This window comes from Liolophura sinensis, chromosome 1, assembly GCF_032854445.1.
Source record: "Liolophura sinensis isolate JHLJ2023 chromosome 1, CUHK_Ljap_v2, whole genome shotgun sequence".
Lineage (NCBI taxonomy): Eukaryota > Metazoa > Mollusca > Polyplacophora > Chitonida > Chitonidae > Liolophura > Liolophura sinensis.
Window position 1 is genome coordinate 78,519,789 of NC_088295.1, and position 19,390 is coordinate 78,539,178.

The 19,390-nt window shown below is 41.0% G+C and overlaps 1 protein-coding gene across 2 annotated transcripts; it reads left to right on the top strand.

The window, feature by feature from the left end:
- The first annotated feature begins 221 nt into the window (after positions 1 to 221).
- On the top strand, positions 222 to 18,906 carry LOC135476289 (CUB and sushi domain-containing protein 1-like). Of its 2 annotated transcripts, XM_064756278.1 has the most exons (16): positions 222 to 402; positions 1,542 to 1,706; positions 2,311 to 2,508; positions 3,236 to 3,403; positions 4,636 to 4,812; positions 5,638 to 5,829; positions 7,411 to 7,533; positions 8,034 to 8,133; positions 9,162 to 9,622; positions 10,154 to 10,366; positions 10,827 to 10,976; positions 13,169 to 13,511; positions 13,898 to 13,983; positions 14,542 to 14,640; positions 16,604 to 16,804; positions 18,301 to 18,906. In XM_064756278.1, exons 1-16 carry the CDS (start codon positions 342 to 344, stop codon positions 18,555 to 18,557), a joined length of 2,994 nt encoding a protein of 997 aa, XP_064612348.1. In that variant the 5' UTR covers positions 222 to 341; the 3' UTR covers positions 18,558 to 18,906. The 2 variants fall into 2 exon arrangements, 1 of the variants encoding a protein (XP_064612348.1); XR_010445112.1 differs by lacking the exons at positions 13,898 to 13,983; positions 18,301 to 18,906 and having other exon boundaries at positions 16,604 to 16,740.
- Positions 18,907 to 19,390: the final 484 nt, after the last annotated feature.

The window sequence follows — 19,390 nt, forward strand, 5'->3', positions numbered from 1 at the left end:
ATTAGATCTGTGATGCACATCAGACCTATGGGGTACATCAGATCTGTGGTGTATATTAAACCTGTGGGGGTGGGATCCTCGTAATCAACGCGCGTAGCCACCGCCTCATGCTGAAGTAGTTCTTGATTTCTGAACATCTGTAACTGGCGATCACGTTTTATGCACCACCTCAATTCTGTACAGTTGCTAGTGCCTGTTTCTTCCTACAGCTAGCCCTTATTACGAGAGGAGAATACAGGCTCTGGCCGACTTGTACACCCCAGTTATCCAGACTATTACTTTCGTGTTAGCAGGGAGGCTGGAATATCACTGCTCCTGAGGGGAAGGGCATTGAGGTGTTCATGAAGAGCGGCTGCCATCTGAATGCTTGGAATGACCGTTTCCATGTGTGGGACGCGGAAGGTAGGCTACGCTATACAGTACACAACTGGTTTTATGCCACTATATACGCGGCAGGTAGGTTACGCTATACGCAGTAGGTAGGTTACGACATACAGGGCAGGCAGGTTAGGATATACACGACAGGTAGGCCACGACATACACATCAGGTAGGCTTCGACATTCAAGGCAGGTAGACTGTGGCTGGCCATAGCAGCTCATTCGTTCTGACAATTTATTGGTCGAAACGTCTTACATGCATTGGCCTAACTGAAGTCGAATTGCTCAGTAAAAATGCCAGAGTGAATTCTAAGAGATAAACTATGGTATAGTGAGAATGCGATACATGCACCAATAATGTCATAAGACAGTTTGATAAATATATCCAGATTTGACCATTAATGATAGGATTAATAAGCGTTTGTAAGGCCATCCCAATTTGTGTACACATGATTGATAAGGAATAGCGTATGGAGCGAAATCCATAGATCTTGCTGTAGTCCAATAACATAAATACACGATACAGGATTTTGACAGGCCCATTTTTACTGAGAACTTACATGATCTATTTTATCTACTGATAAATAATCTCTATAATTTGGACACTTTACTTAAGACTAGTACAATCTTCTATTTGTCCGATATTGCTGGGCTCAGTTACTTTTAAAGCTGTCCACGTTAATTTGCTTTCGTGTATGGCATAGTGGTGGCAGTACACTTTTCAAACACTTGATCATTGTGCTAACGAGGACTTTAGTTCTTATGCTTTTTTTAAAAAGAGTTGTAATATTTGATTAGTATAATATGTGTATAATCTCCATGGGATAAAATCATAAATCTCTTGATAATTTAATCCCTCAAGTGCCTTATTTACTTCTAAAAAAGTGATTGCTCTACTGTTTATTCCATGATTGCCACACTTCGTTTGTTTCCTCTTATTACAACATAAAACTAAAACTGATAAAACGAATGAGACTGGTTGAATATCAAACAGTTGAAAACTTTGAAATCAGACTTTTAGTAAAAGAGAAACTACATTTTGTCTTCGAGGCCTTTCAAGCCTCCTCTTTTTTATTGTCTTTCTGAATTTATTTTTCATTATGTTTTGTATTACGTCCTGAGCAGAGAAATGTTTCTAGGTCTGGATATTTTATACCACACAGGTATTCCCGTACTTCAGAAGTACTTCCGGGATAGTTGGTATGTGATGAATAAGCTGAACGTTGACATACCGGAAGTGACACGGATACAGAGTAACCGGCTGTTCTTTACCTTTAATGCCCGGGACTGGCACGGTAGTCAAGGAAAATGTCGTATACAGCTGAAACGTAAGCGCCACTATGAAAGAACAGCGTGATTTTGTATAGTTTTTACAGAAAATAGCGATAATTCAGTCAGATTGAACCCTGTAATAGAATCTCTTTTTGGTATTTGTAGGCCTGTTTCTTTCGTTATTTCTGGGTCCCTCTTCCCTAAGCACGTGGAAGTAGTATTACGTCTGCTGACTTCAAAGACAGAGTTCAAGTGGGGATGTTCGTCGGTTTCACCCAAGCTCTGTCCCCCATAATGCTGGCGCCCTCGTATAATTAAAATGTTTTTCAGTTCGGCGTAAAACAACAATCAAATAATAAATAAATTATAGCTCTATATTAACACTACATTCATGTCATTAGAGTCGCGTTTGTAACTAATCGTATTATGTATAACAGGGGCCGATTAAATAAAAGTCAAAATTTAACCTAGAAATTAAAAACTTTGGTCATCTCATAAGTGGTATTTCATGACAAATTCTTCAGACTTTCAAATTCCTGTACTAAGTACTAAGCATTGTGCTAAGGTTTTAAATTTGATCTCTGCCAAAAATGTCTGTGTGGAGCATCAAGCTTAGTGGTATACAATAATTACAGCGTACGTAACTTTTATGTGTTAAAGCATATGATCTACCAGCGAGCTGTGACAGTCCCCTACCCGTTCGGCATGGGCGCCTGGTGGGTGAAGACCATCGGGTGGGACAATCTGTACAGTTGTTCTGTGAACAAGGGTTTTACTTACCTGATGGGCACAGTGGGAGTATGTCGGCAAGGTGTGGCAATGATCGCAAGTGGCACCCTGCCATTTCTACATGTGAAGGTAAAGACATGGAGTTAGCAAAGAACAGGATAGTCTGCGTGTCAACGATTTTGTGCAATAAAAACAAAAATGTGCAATAGCCCTACCCATTGTCAACTCATACTCAGTCTGCTTCTGGGGCAGTTTAGTACTGGTTTGTGTTAGGTTTGTGGCTGGAGGAAAGCGGAGTGCTCCTGGTAAACGGGCGACCTTTGGTAAATTAATTTCAAACTTCCCCACCCGCGACGTACAGACTAGCACCACAATTGATTTTCAAAGAACATAAGACTGTGCAAATGACCCCATGTCCAATTTCGTCCGCTTATTTTCAATATGCTTGCAGAAACAAAGGCAGCGGAAGGATCTTATATTCTCTGTTCAATGTCAAAATTCAACTGGGACGTCGCGTGCCGTCACATAGCATATGTAATATTATATTACGTTGAATAGCTTGAGTAATCAACTCTCGTCTTTGTGTGTAAAATGTGGCGTTATGTCATAATCATTCATTCATTCTTTGTGTGTACATATGCACGGACCTGTCAGATGCTAAGCTGCATTATTAGCCATGACAAGGCATCGCTGTAAATCAGTCGTTTTGTTTGTCTCTTTGTTAGTTGATCAATGGAACATTGTGTTCCTTCTACCTTTTAACATAACCTGTTCATTTAACGAAGGTTCCTAGTGCTAGTCGACACGAGATTCGATATGCCAGGGGAATGTCACAGACATGTGGTTTGTGTTTCAGCGCCATGCGGGGGAAACCTTACGGCACCTGATGGCGTGATATACTCTCCTGGATTCCCAGACATGTACCCTGAAGGCCAAGTCTGCGTTTGGCGAATTGAAGGCGCTGTAGGAACGATAATCTCTCTTAACTTTTCCCTGTTTGACCTTTTAATTGGTCAATATAGAGGTGAGAAATATACTTCTGACGTGTAGCCTCACCATTTCTAAATGGGAGAAGCGTAGAGGATTTGACGTGTGGAGTGTAAAAAATTTCATCGTGCTGATGGAGCGTAGAAGATGAATGTTAGAAGTGTCGAGTGTAATAATTATTTATTTATTTATTTGATTGTTTTACGCCGTACTCAAGAATATTTCACTTATACGACGACGGCCAGCATTATGGTGGGAGGAAACCAGGCAGAGCCCGGGGGAAAACCACGACCAGCCGCAGGTTGCTGGCAGACCTTCCCACGTACGGCCGGCGGGGAAGCCAGAATGAGCTGGACTTGAACTCACAGCAACCGCATTGGGGAGAGACTCCTGGGTCATTACACTGCGCTAGCACGCTAACCAACTGAACCACGGAGGCCCCTAAGGGTGTAATAATGAATAACATTATGCGGAGTATAGAAGGTGAGATGTATGGACTTTAAAGGATAAATGACATGGTCATGGAATACAGGAGATGAATGCTGTGACACTAGAGTGTAAAGAATCAATTTAATGATGAATGTAGAAGATGGACGGAGTCCATTGGATGTATGTTATAAGAGTGGATGAATGCTGGAAGAGTGGAGTGTATCAGGCGGATGCCAGAGGAGTAGGGTGTAAGGGATGAATGCTCGAAGAGTGGAGTGTATCAGACGGATGCCAGAGGAGTAGGGTGTAAGGGATGAATGCTGGAAAAGTGGAGTGTATCAGACGGATGCCAGAGGAGTAGGGTGTAAGGGATGAATGCTGGAAGAGTGGAGTGTATCAGACGGATGCCAGAGGAGTAGGGCGTAAGGGATGAATGCTGGAAGAGTGGAGTGTATCAGACAGATGCCAGAGGAGTAGGGTGTAAGGGATGAATGCTGGAAAAGTGGAGTGTATCAGACAGATGCCAGAGGAGTAGGGCGTAAGGGATGAATGCTGGAAGAGTGGAGTAAGATGATGAATGTTAGATGGGGTGGAGTGTAAAAGATAAATGTCATGATGAAGTGTGTTTAGGATGAATGGTGGAAAGGTGGAGTGGAAGAGATGAATACTAGAAGGATTCCAGGATTGGATGGGTGAACTTTAGAGTGGAGTCTTGCTTAAAGAAATCTTGCTTAAAAGATGAGATGGCATGGATTATTGTTAGAAGGTTGAGTAGTTTTGGGTAGTAATCCTGGGTTTGTAAATACTGGAACAGATGTATGGTCTTCTTGTCTGTTGTAGAACATGATAATGTCAGCGTACAAGAAGAATCCGGCAAATATCTGATTAAAGAGCTCACAAGAAATCGTAATGGCCTAACCATTTTGTCAGAGACCAGTACTTTGCTGTTGACTCTCAACTCCATACGTTTGTATCGATACAAACAGAATGTCCAAGGCCTCAAAGTCTTTTATCGAGGTAAACTATGTTAGCAATTTCCTATTGTTCTAATCTTTTACTCTTTTATCAGCAGTCTTGATATCGTTTTCCAAACCTATTTGCTACCGGAAGGAATGTTCAATTCTTTCAAGCGAGTAGATTTCTTTAGAATTGTAAAATACACTTGAGTTTGGGCAAGAACGCTCCAACCCCACCGCAATAGACAAGACGTATGCCCTATAACTGGTTTGATGCCCTTTAACTGGTTATATGTGAATTGACCAAGTTTACATGTGGTCATGGGTTTCAAATGTGGGTATAATGGAGACATACATTGTTCTGTGTAGTTAAGGTAGGTTACAGGAATGTAGCACAGAGGTGTTGGTTAATTTTTATTTATTATTTGATTGGTACTTTACGACTTTATGATTGAAGAATATTTTACTTATTTGACGGCGCCCATCATTATGGTGGAGGAAAAGTAGGCAGAACTCGGGCGAAAGCCACGCCCATCTGCAGGTTGCAGTGCGACCGGAGTGGAAGCTAGCATCAGCTCGAACTCATAGCGATTCTATTGTTGAGAGGCCGCTGAGTTATGTCAGCCTTGGGTAAACCCTATCCAGTAGTGACATATTAAAGCGTGGTTCCTACACCACTGACTCGAAATGTCGCATTCCACCCATTATTACATTATTCCAGCATTATAATGCAAGGCATTCATCGATTTTGAGCTTTATATGATAAAATCTTAACTGATATTTAGGTAAGGTAAAGTAGCTGCTATACGTTTACTAGTATGTTGCAGAATGTTGTTATTTGGTGTCACTGTCAGATTTTCTACACTTTATCCGATTCCGTTCACAGCATTTACCCCGTATAAATGTAGCTCACTCCAGGAAGTACCTTTTATCGATGCACGAAAGATACAACAGCAACCAGAGAATGATACAGTCACAGTGGAATACATCTGCCAGTACCCTTATCAAGTTGTTGGTTCTCCAATCATTACGTGTCTAGCGACCGGACAGTGGGACAACCCAGAACCAAGCTGTGCAGGTACATCTGTAGGTTCTACGTAGACATTAGTAATACAAACGTCGGTAGATAGTGTGACAACAGTATATAAGTACCGCAACAACAGTTTGTAAATACTGCGACAACAGTCTGTAAAACTACCACAGCAGTCTGCAAATAGTGGGACAAGTCTGTAGATAGTGCTACAACAGTCTGTCGATAGTGCTACAACAGTTTGTGCTGTAAATGGTGTTACGACCCAAACTGTCTGCATTATAAAGAGATCGCTTGTTTGAAATACACGACAGTTTAGCTGTACAAAAAAGTAACCAAAACCAGCAGATTTTATTTTTCAACAGTTTATTGGGTTTAACAAGAACAGATAACAAGACTTATACAAATACTAAAGTACTTAAGTTTAACAAGAAAGGATAGCAATATCTATACAAATACTAAGGTACTTACATGTACAAAGGTGTCAAGTCCAAAAGGACGGATATATTCCACGATATATACCACACAGGCATAGATGCACAAAGGCAATATTCACAAGAGGGAAAATCCACAGCATAACTGAGTGTATGACGAAATATATACAAAATTCCACAGACAGGGTCCGTGTACTAATAAGCACTGTGTACACAAGAGCACAAATTAAATAAACAAGTTCAGACTGAACAAGTGCTCGGTGGAGATATGATGTAACAAAGCCAGAGGCTATAAAGACACCAAAATTCAGCACAAAAGGCCTGCTAAAGTAACACACAGCGAAAGCATCCAAAACTCTCAATAACTCTCCTTTCTCCTCCGTTGACCTGCTTTTATAGGTTTTCATAGACTGGTGGAATTTTCTAGAAAAAGAAAATTCTTGAACACTTTGTTGTAAACAAACAGGCCCTGAACTGAGCGTATTCTGGAACATTCTAAGGCAGAGGCAGACAGCAGGCCCTGAACTCAGCATATGTAAACAGTGGCAAGCTAAATTTAGAAGCTAATGGCAGCTGTTCATATAACAATGATTTTACAACAGTCTGTAAGTATTGCTACAACAGACTATACAGACTTCGATACTGCCAATAGTCTGTAATTGGTACTACAACAATCTGTAAATATTACTGCAACAGAATGTAAACAGTACAGTACTACAACAATCTGCAAATAGTACTACAAGGGTCTGTAAATAGTACGGTACAACAACGGTCTGTAAATGGCAAGGTGCTACTGTATAGCAGTATTCAGTATGCTTTATACCTGGAGGTAGTGCGGTACTACAACAGTCTGTAAATGGTACGGTACTGCAACAGTCTGTAACGGGTACAACAACAGTCCGAAAGTAGTACTAGAACAGTATGTACATAGTATTACAACTGTCTGTAAATAGTAATACAAGAGCCTGATTCTAATAGGACAGATCCTATTACTGGTTTTGTCGTATGTAAAAATAAACCTGAATAGCCTGAACTAAATAGCCTACATATTTACAGTATCTCTTAAAATTATGCGATAACAATTTTCCCAGAGCGGTAATTTTCGTTTTAATTTTGTTGTGTGGTATATCCTACCCGGCTTAGTTAAACAGATAAGAATAGCTATCAAATGTATCATTTCGTGTCTCTCTTGTAGGAGTTTGTGGGGGCATATCTACTAGAGACCACGGTGCTTTTCTTTCTCCCGGTTTTCCAGCGGTTGTTACCTCCCCTGATGTGTGCACTTGGAACATTTTAGGGCCCAACAGAAATGGATTAGGTACGACGTTGAAATCTTGTCATCACCATAACCACAAAATAATCACTTTATACGTGGGGGTACTTAAAAGTACTTAAAAGAATGCCTGTTAATTTTAACAGAAAGTCTGTTGCCTCAGAGATACTAGAGTGCTGTATTCGGTTACTGTAACATAATACTGTGTCCTATTCAACATACTATTCTGTTAGGCTAATACAGCTTTTATATGTTGCTCCATCTGGCAGCTTTGTTCTTGTTCTGGTGTCTTATCTGGTGTCTTTGGCATGATGTTCAGTCTAATAGATCGTAATGTATGCTACAGGCAGACATGATCGAGCTGTAGCACAGGCAGCGTGAACCTATGTTAAGAGTGCAAGCCACCCCACATTTTCATGACTAACACTGATTAAATGACAAAGTATTTCCAGTGCAGTATTGCTCTAACGTACAAGTTAAACAGTATATTCATTCAAGTATTGAGTCAGTCAACAGAGCTTGAAACATTTCCCTTGTAATTTAAGGCATACGAGTTGAGTTTGCCAACGTCTCTTTGGCTGAGGACGACATATTGGCGGTATACGACGGGAGCATGCACAATGAAAAACCGACGTACTACACATGGTAGGTTATGGAATGTGCTGTATAAGTGAAGACATTCTAGAGGCAGTAACATGGTGCTTATCTAGAGAGACGCTTGGGTCTGGTAATCAGTTTATTACCACATGTGTGTATATTGTTAAAAGGTATCCAACGTATAAACATCTTTAGGTGTTGGTCTGTTCGTAAGAAAGAACGCCATAATAAGTACCGAGATTTTCTCTTGATTATTAAACTCCAATCTGATTATGGGTAGAGTAAAAACAGCTACTGGACCTTGCCTTACTAACCGTCCGGGGTGGGGGTGGGGCGTGTGAGGGTGCTCCGTGACCGAGGGGGTTAGCACACCAGCACAGCACAATGACTCAGGAGCCTGCCACCAATGTGGTCGCTGTGAGTTCAAGTCTAGCTTTTGCTGGCTTATGTGGGAAGGTCTGTCAGCAGCCTGCAGATGGTGGTGGGTTCCCCCAGGCTCTGCTCGGTTTCCTCCCGCCATAATGCTGTCCACTGTAGTATAAGTGAAATATTCCTGAGTATGGCGTAAAATACCAATGAAATGAATAAATATATACAAACCATCCAACAGCGTAAAACACCAATCAAATCAATAAATAAATAAACAAAGCATTGGCAGTAAGGCCACAGCAGAATAAGTGGCAGTTGTATTCAAACACTCAACCTCTTTATTAAATTATCCACAGACCCACTGCGCTCTTTAGGGTAGGCCTAAGCATGTCACCACTTTCATTTCTTTAACCCACGAAGTTACTCCAGTATTAACGTATTTCTGAAGCACTTATATTTGTTTGAGTGTGGAGTTGTAACCTCTTCAACATCGGTGTTGTCTTGATTAGCGTAATACGGTCTCAGTTCAAGACTGTTTGCCTGTATAAATTATAAAATAACCAGTGTTATGCCGAAAGTGGAAACCTCTGAACTTACAGTTCACGACGCTCTTCATGGCCTATATAGGCAGGTACGTTACGGTTGATATACGTCTAAGACTTGGAAATTTGTATCTTCATTTCCTAACTGCTACTAATTTGTTATAGGCAAACGTTACCTATGTCCCTTTGTGGAACAGCCTTACAAATGGATGTCCGCCTACTGCACAGGGGAGACAACTCTGATCTACTAGGTGACGGCACTTCAGCGACATGTACGAACAGTTCAGATTGTCAGTGTCGCAGAACACAAGATGGCTGTTTGAAATGTCAACAGTCAACCGATATCACAGCCCTTAGACAGTGCCTAGAGGGAAATGGCGGACGTGTGAATACCACATCAGAAAGAGAACTGAACTGCACCATACTGGCAATCGCGCACTCTTTTGGTCAGCTGTTTGGTGGAACTGTGTCTGGGCTGGACACTAGTTTGAACTGCAGTAGTTTTGCAAACGACACTGATCTATCTCCAGCAATGCTGCAGTGCCTGGAAACCACTTCAGCTGAACCCTGTATTCCGTGTAGAAATTCTGTGTCATCTGATACCAAGTTCTGGATGTCTTACTCAGGTAGGTTTAAGCACAGTTCTCCAATAACTTGCGATTTTATTGTTGGACGTTAGTGATTTTTAAAATTCGAAACATTGGCAATTCTTTACTTGATGTTTAACATAAGGGTCAACTATTTCTCGGTCATTTGTTGGTATACTGTAACGTGTTAATTGAGGCGCCATACATGATGTTTTTGGTATGTTACACTCAGTCAACTGACTCTGTCCGAAAATTTGATCTTCGAAATCAGTTTACGTTGTGGTTCAACAAGTATTACACCAGGTGTGGTAGTTTCCTCCTGAATTTGCATGGTTTCCTCAGGGATCTGTCTAGTTTCCTCCATGATCTACTTTCTTTCCTCGGGTATATGACCGGTCTCCTCCTGAATATGTCAGGTTTCCTTGGGGATACTTCTGATTTCTTCTATCTGTAATCGAGGTTGTTGTCATATAAGGGAAATATTCCAAATTACTATTGCACGTGTGCAAATGATATATCTGGATTGAATTTTATATTTCAACAATGTGTAAAAAAGCATTTGTATTTCAGCTGACGTCCCCCTGAAGATGTGTCAGAAGTCCGATCTCATGACAGCCATACCAGGTATCGATAACGCATACCTTTCCAGAGGGCTCAGCCAGACGTTAGTAGGTGACAACGCGTATATCAGCTGCTCTGGGGGTTTTGTATTATCCGGAGGGGGCAATGGACGAATAAACTGCAGTCATAGTGGACGCTGGGATTTAGTAGAAGGAGCTAAATGTGAGTGAGTTAAATGTAAGTGATTGAGTCAAGATTTAAATGTAAGTTATTGAGTCAAGATTTAAATGTAAGTTATTGAGTCAAGATTTATATGTGAGTTGTTGAGCCATAATATATTTGAAAGTTATTGAGTCAAGAGTCAGGAGCTAGTCATTTATCCAGCTGTTAAACGTGCGCTGTTATATAACGAATGAGGAAGCAAAGTTAAAACCCATTTCTGGCTGGTTCTGCGGCGACTTGGGATAGAAGATAAATTTTGCTTTCTCTTCGTTCTATTATCGTGTAACATACCATCTCTTCTTTTTTCCTAGTAAAGTAGGTTGGATTTAGGTGAAGCATTTCAGTCATACAGTCGCTTACTTGCCAGCATCGTATGAGTAGAAACAGTATTGAGCATGGAATTAAACAGCTGTCAAATAAATCAAAGAAATTATATAGATGTAATATTTGCATGTTTCAGGCACGTGTGACCGGACCTTCACGACAACATCCGGCACTATTACACCTTTGTCAGGTTACGAATCCTACCGGGCTGACTTACAGTGTACATACAACATTACCGTGACGGAGCGAGACTTAATAAGGCTGCGCTTTGTGAGCTTGAATCTCAGTAAGATTAATCAATACTATACTGTGCAATGAAGGAACATTGACCAACACTATAATGTGTAATCAAGATCTAACCATTACCATAGTGTATAGTTAAAGGTGATTAGCCATTGTTATGCTGTACAATGAAAGAAATTTAACCAATGCTATAACATAAACAGTGCAACAAAAGTAAGTTCCCCCCAAACGTTGTTTCATATCTCCCGTGACCTGTACCAGATGGCAATGAAATTGTGCACACACTATCCCAGTAATCAGGCTGACGTGGTATATTATGGATTAACGTGCAGGTGCAGTCCTGCGCTAATGGGCATGCGCAAACTGAATCAGACTGATGCGGTATATCAAGGATTAACGTGCAGGTGCAGTCCTGCGCTAATGGGCATGGGCAAACTGAATCAGGCTGACGCGGTATATCAAGGATTAACGTGCAGGTGCAGTCCTGCTCTAATGGGCATGGGCAAACTGAATCAGACTGACGCGGTATATCAAGGATTAACGTGCAGGTGCAGTCCTGCTCTAATGGGCATGGGCAAACTGAATCAGACTGACGCGGTATATCAAGGATTAACGTGCAGGTGCAGTCCTGCGCTAATGGGCATGGGCAAACTGAATCAGGCTGACGCGGTATATCAAGGATTAACGTGCAGGTGCAGTCCTGCTCTAATGGGCATGGGCAAACTGAATCAGACTGACGCGGTATATCATGGATTAACATGCAGGTGCAGTCCTGCGCTAATGGGCATGCGCAAACTGAATCAGACTGACGCGGTATATCAAGGATTAACGTGCAGGTGCAGTCCTGCTCTAATGGGCATGGGCAAACTGAATCAGGCTGACGCGGTATATCAAGGATTAACGTGCAGGTGCAGTCCTGCGCTAATGGGCATGGGCAAACTGAATCAGGCTGACGCGGTATATCAAGGATTAACGTGCAGGTGCAGTCCTGCGCTAATGGGCATGCGCAAACTGAATCAGGCTGACGCGGTATATCAAGGATTAACGTGCAGGTGCAGTCCTGCGCTAATGGGCATGGGCAAACTGAATCAGGCTGACGCGGTATATCAAGGATTAACGTGCAGGTGCAGTCCTGCGCTAATGGGCATGGGCAAACTGAATCAGACTGACGCGGTATATCAAGGATTAACGTGCAGGTGCAGTCCTGCGCTAATGGGCATGCGCAAACTGAATCAGGCTGACGCGGTATATCAAGGATTAACGTGCAGGTGCAGTCCTGCGCTAATGGGCATGGGCAAACTGAATCAGGCTGACGCGGTATATCAAGGATTAACGTGCAGGTGCAGTCCTGCGCTAATGGGCATGGGCAAACTGAATCAGGCTGACGCGGTATATCAAGGATTAACGTGCAGGTGCAGTCCTGCGCTAATGGGCATGGGCAAACTGAATCAGGCTGACGCGGTATATCAAGGATTAACGTGCAGGTGCAGTCCTGCGCTAATGGGCATGGGCAAACTGAATCAGACTGACGCGGTATATCAAGGATTAACATGCAGGTGCAGTCCTGCGCTAATGGGCATGCGCAAACTGAAAGTCGGTCGATTTCATACAAGGAGTCCAGATTTGTCAATGGCAATTCTTTATATTATCACAGAATTCGATCATTTTTACTCAATTAACCAATGTTATCCTGTAGTATGAAATATTAACCAATATAATATTGTATAATGAAAGACTGACTGGTGATATACTCTATAGTAAAGTTTTTCACGCATTGCCGTACTGTATAATGAAAGGGAATTAACGAATAACCAGTGTTTTAATGTATAATGAAAGAGGATTAACCAATGCTGTACCGTATAACGATAGAGGGTTTACCAATGCCATACTGTATAATGAAGGAGATTAGCCAGAGTGTGCTGTAGAATCGAAGACAATTGACCAATGTTACACTGTCTACTGAAAACAAATTAACTGTACGGTAGTATGTAATACATAAGGTGGTACAGAACATTGATATGCCAGATCCACACTCTTTACAGATAGGTAGGTTAGCTTACCATCACCATTGATATTTTTTACATATTAATATTCAAAGATTGTCAAAGCTAGTGTAAGTAAAGCAGCTATCAAAATTGCATACATTGCGTTTCTATCTGGCAGCACTGACGATATTTAGTTTCTCTTATATTCCCCTACGTTCTATTTTTCTCTAGCGTTTTTGATTTGTTGCAGATGCCCAAGATACCCTCGTAATCTATGATGGCAACTCCACAAGTGCTAGTGTCCTCAGAGAGTTCCAGGACGTTACTCAACCACCCGCAGATATGTACAGCTCGTATTCCACCTTGACCTTAAAACTAAAATCTGAGAGTGGCGAAGCTGGGGGAGGGTTTAGAATAAAATACAGCGCCTTACCCACTGCCTGTGACCCCAGCCGTTGGGATTCTCTCGAGTTGTCCAGCCCGGGACAGGAGAAGACACTCAGCTTTCAGATGGGGCACTACCAAGCTGACATGTGTACTTGGCGAATCAGTGGGCCTCCCAGCACAGCTGTCAGGATATCAGAGACAAATAGGTTTGTATTAATATTTATACTCAGATATCATTTCAGAAAGTAATGTTCCAAAGGTTATTGCTACATCCTCATCCTACATATTCATAATCAATCCAAACTATAGTTAATAAAAAGTTACGAAACTGAAGGATGTCGTAGTAGACACTTTCTACATGTTTACAGTTCCTCGATTTAAAACAAAGAAGCAATTTTTACAAGTTTTTGGGCTTTTCATCTCTTTTGAGTTTCATGTTAGCGATATGTTAGGGAATAATTATGATTCTGGCCTCTAGGCATTGTGTCGCCTGTTGAATCCATTTCGTCAGCTGTCACGCCCCCTAAGAGAACAACCAGCAAAATGATTAAATCTTCTGGATGCTTGTTATAACAATAATTCTCACCCACAGCCGCTCTTACGGTACCATAGAGTTAAGCATTTTTGAGGGAGAGAGGATGGAGCCAACTACTCTATCCCAGCAACGGAACTCGTCAGGTAAAGTGTAAGGCCCAGCTGCTCAAAGTGGATTAGCAATTTAAGCCTGGTATTATCTTTAGCCTGGACTGAAGTTTTGTTTTGTATTTGTTCAAGACTGGTGTTAAGATTTAAACCTGGCTTACCTTTTAGTATCATTTTGAACAACTAGCACCTGTTGAACTGAAAGCCCGTGTACTCTCACAATAAAGGTATTTGTGCCAATGCGTAATAAAATCATAAAATGTAGAGTTAAAATGTCTGAGTGTAAGGTGACACGAAAACTTACATGGGGAACGCCGCAGCTAGTTGGAGGTGGTCTGTTATATTTGACTGGCGTTTAAGTCTTCCTGAAGAGTATTTCTCTTACCTGTATATGAGAGTGGTTAATTATGGGTCATAGGAACCACCGCACCTTACCAGGTAACTGACAAACCTTCTCACTAAAGAAGGCAGCATTGGAGATGAGGCAATTACTCAAGAAAGAAGCAGTTAAAACCTCTAACCTATTTAGCTTCCCCATAGTTTCCTTTATTCTGTATTGTTCTTTGTTGTTAAACTCTCTGTGTTGTTTTCCAGACCTTTTCCCAATGTCATACTACAGCAGGAAGTCAACACTTTGGATTAGGGTCAGGATTTTGGCATATTCCAACCTGGAAACTACATTCATTTTCAAAGGTCAGTCTAAAAACCCATTCACACTGTACGTGACAACTACAACTACAACAACAACAACTGTAGGGTGTCTTCATTGTTCCCATAGCAGGTTACCCACCAGTGGAACCTGGCTCTTACAATAAAGAAGTCAGGAGGTGCGAAACATCGCCATCAGTACACTCAACCACTTTTAAACATATTCAGGGCAGGGAGAGAGTTTTAAAACTCCTTGGTTAAGAGCACCACCTTGAGCCTTGAGAAAAATATTCTTGAGAACACCAATCAAATAAATAGAAACACCACTTCACGAGAGCAGTCCTCAGGAAAATATGATCGCTTTTATTTCAGTTTGGAGACAGCACTGCGAATGGTTGTGATGTGATTGTTGTGGCTTGCAGTGTGATAAGAGGCCGTAACTGACATATATACATTTGTGTGCAGTGTGATAAGAGGCCATAACTGACATGCATCCATTTGTGTGCAGTGTGCTAACAGGCTTTAACTGACATGCATCCATTTGTGTGCTGTGTGATAACAGGCCTTAACTGACATGCATCCATTTGTGTGCTGTGTGCTAACAGGCCTTAACTGACATGCATCCATTTGTGTGCTGTGTGCTAACAGGACTTAACTGACATGCATCCATTTGTGTGCTGTGTGCTAACAGGCCTTAACTGACATGCATCCATTTGTGTGCAGTGTGCTAACAGGACTTAACTGACATGCATCCATTTGTGTGCTGTGTGCTAACAGGACTTAACTGACATGCATCCATTTGTGTGCAATGTGATAACAGGCCTTAACTGACATGCATCCATTTGTGTGCAGTGTGATAACAGGCCTTAACTGACATGCATCCATTTGTGTGCAGTGTGATAACAGGCCTTAACCAACATGTGTCCATTTGTGTGCTGTGTGATAACAGGCATTAACTGACATGCATCCATTTGAAGCCATACCATACCTTTTGAATCGGATAGTTTTGAAGCTATTACTGATTGTTAGCTGTGCTATACTTGTGTTGTCAAAGTATTTTTGATCTGCAATATTAACAGGGATTTTCATGAATGTACTTCACGTGTTGATGAAGGGCATTTCCAATACCCCTTCTTCACTGAATCAGACAACAGCGACAACATATATATTTCTTTCTTTATTTATTTATTTATTTATTTCTTTCTTTATTTATCTATTTGATTGGTGTTTTACGCCATACTCAAGGATATGTCACTTATACGACGGCGGCCAGCATTATGGTGGGTGGAAACCGGGCAGAGCCCGGGGGAAACCCACGACCATCTGCAGGTTGCTGGAAGACCTTCCCACGTACGGCCGGAGAGGAAGCCAGCATGAGCTGGACTTGAACCCACAGCGACCGCATACAACATATTCTTAAGTACGACATGAAACACTAATCAAATTTGCATATAAATACAGCATATTTGTACAGTGTTGAGCGTAAGTCTATAGCCCAATTGAACTTTAAATGTGGCTAACCTGATCAATCTTTTTCTGTCATATCAGTACTTTTGAGTGTAGGACAATGCTGCTTTCCTTGTTGGCTTACACCACCCTTCGGTGGCGGCCTACACTGCTTTTCGGTGTTGGCCTGCACTATCTTTCTGTGTAGGCCTACCCCGCTTCTCGGTGTCGGCCTACACTAATTTTCGGTGTCGGCCTGCACTAATTTTCGTTGTAGGCCTACATTGCCTTTCGGTGTTGGCCTACACCACTTTTTGGGGTATATATGAAATATTCTTGAGTACAGCATGAAACACCAGTCAAATAAATATATAAATAAATAAATAAACAAACAAAGCAGTTAACTCCTCTTTCTTCCTCCCCTCCCTTCCCTTTCCTCACATCATAATACTGACCGCTCCGGTAAGTGAATTATTCTTTTGTACGGCTTAAAACTCCAATCGAATAAATCACAGATTCTTTTATATAAAATGCATTAATTGACCCGTGTTTGGAATTACAGCCCTGACTAGCTGCGCCCGTCCGCCAGACCCGGCTAATGGCGTTATCCTCAATACTGAGTCAACTTTTACCCGTGGTGACGTGTTATCCGCACGGTGTAACCAAGGTTACCAGCTAACTGACCAACCGAAAGTCGTCTGCCTTGACGGAGATGCGGACTCTATGGAGTGGATCGGATCAATGCCCGTTTGCAATAAACTAGGTAAATATGTTTATATTTATTATTTCACTCACATTCATGATATTGGGGACCCCGGGCTCTTCCCGATTTCTTCCTGGTTTCTTCCTGGTTTCTTCCCACCATAATGCTGGCCACCGTTGTGTAGGTGAAATATTCTTGAGTGCTACATAAAACACCAATTAAATTCACCAGAAATAATCAGTGATATAGTGGGTTGCAATATACAATGAAATGGCCAAAATCATTGATAATAACTGGATAGTTTATTTATTTTATGGTTGTGAAATGATCAAATAAATAATAATTTATGATGGGTGATTATAAAATGTAGTATTACGCTGGTTTACCAGTGTTATGACATTTGCATGTTATTTACTCTTAAGCTAAGATGATGATTGACTGGTTTCTACATGTACAGATGCATCTATACCCTGGGTGTGGCAATTTAACTATTTGATGTATAATCATGTATCAGATAATTAAATTACCATACAAGAATATTTCACCTATAGGTAGATATATTAACGCATATCACTTTATAGGCAGAGCCTTTGATAGGTTAATCATATGACCTGTTGATAATGAAGTATTAACCAATTTTGACCCACAAATTGGTCCGCAGCATTATTTGTTTTAACAACATTTAAGTAAATCACCGACTTTTTGCAAGCTACATTTTTCATTTGTATCTGAGATGAGAATATTTCTGTAGGTTTTACAAGGAGAGTATTTGCTGCAAAGATGAGAATATTTATGTTCGTTTTACAAGGAAAGTATTTGCTGCAAAGATGACAATATTTATGTTCGTTTTACAAGGAGAGTATTTGCTGCAAAGATGACAATATTTATGTTCATTTTACAAGGAAAGTATTTGCTGCAAAGATGACAATATTTATGTTCGTTTTACAAGGAAAGTATTTGCTGCAAAGATGACAATATTTATGTTCGTTTTACAAGGAAAGTATTTGCTGCAAAGATGACAATATTTATGTTCGTTTTACAAGGAGAGTATTTGCTGCAAAGATGACAATATTTATGTTCGTTTTACAAGGAGAGTATTTGCTGCAAAGATGACAATATTTATGTTCGTTTTACAAGGAAAGTATTTGCTGCAAAGATGGCAATATTTATGTTCGTTTTACAAGGAGTGTATTTGCTGCAAAGATGACAATATTTATGTTCGTTTTACAAGGAAAGTATTTGCTGCAAAGATGACAATATTTATGTTCGTTTACAAGGAAAGTATTTGCTGCAAAGATGACAATATTTATGTTCATTTTACAAGGAAAGTATTTGCTGCAAAGATGACAATATTTATGTTCGTTTTACAAGGAAAGTATTTGCTGCAAAGATGACAATATTTATGTTCGTTTTACAAGGAGAGTATGTGCTGCAAAGATGATAATATATGTATCTTTTTGGCCCATATATGAATATTTGTTACACAAATGAGAATATTTGGTAGGAAGACGAGAGTATCTGTATCTGTTTTACCATATGGGATGTTTCTTATTCAGATACGAAGACCTCAAGCCCAGGCCCCACCACAAAGCTCCCTGACAATGATGATACAAGGGAGACAACCACGGAGAGCCTTGTCACTAAACCCCTGTGGACATATCATTCGCCATCTACCTCTCCCCCTCTGACCACTAAAGAAGGAATAATCCAAGACAAACCTTCCCCAATGCCTGCCGATCCCGCTCCAAACACTCCAGGTAGATATAAATTCAAGATTTATAAAGTATGCCTGAAGGTATACAGCGAGATCTAGTTACAAAATCCTGATAAGGTTGCACTATCTTTGATCTTTGTATGTGACGAATGTCAACGAGAAAATGAGTGTGTAATATATTAATTTTGGTGTTTGTGAGAAGAAAAGCCATTTATGTTGTTGGAAAGTCAAAATACATGCCCACGCTTAAGGAGTACGTAATTGTAAATCTGATTTTACTGTGTGTTATAAAATCATATCCTTGGCATTTTGTATACTTTTTGTTTTATTCGTTCTTCGCAGATCTTGACAAGTCAGTATCCAACGGTCAAACGCATACTTTAGGCATCATATGTTTAACCCTATGTTTCCTGTGTTGGATGATGTAAGTGAGTGCCTCTTTGTCTGCCTTTTACGTACCAAAATCCGATCCTCACAGTGTTCTTATCCTCATATCGCACACAGAACCCAATCCTCACAGCACTCACACGACTCAACTCTCACACGACTCAATCCTCACACGACCCAACCTTTGCACGATCCAACCTTCACACAACCCAACCTTCACACAACACAATCCCCACAACACAATCCTCACAACACACATATGACCCAATCATCACACGACTCAACCTTCACATGACCCAACCTTCAAACAACCCAACCTTCACAACACACATATGACACAATCCTCACAACGCTCACATGTCCCAATCCTCACAACACTCACACGACTCAACCTTCACACAACCCAACCTTCATACAACCCAACCTTCACACGACTCAACCTTCACATGACCCAATCCTCACAACACACATGACACAATCCTCACACCACTCACACAACCCAACTCTCACACAACCCAACCTTCACACAACCCAACCTTCACACT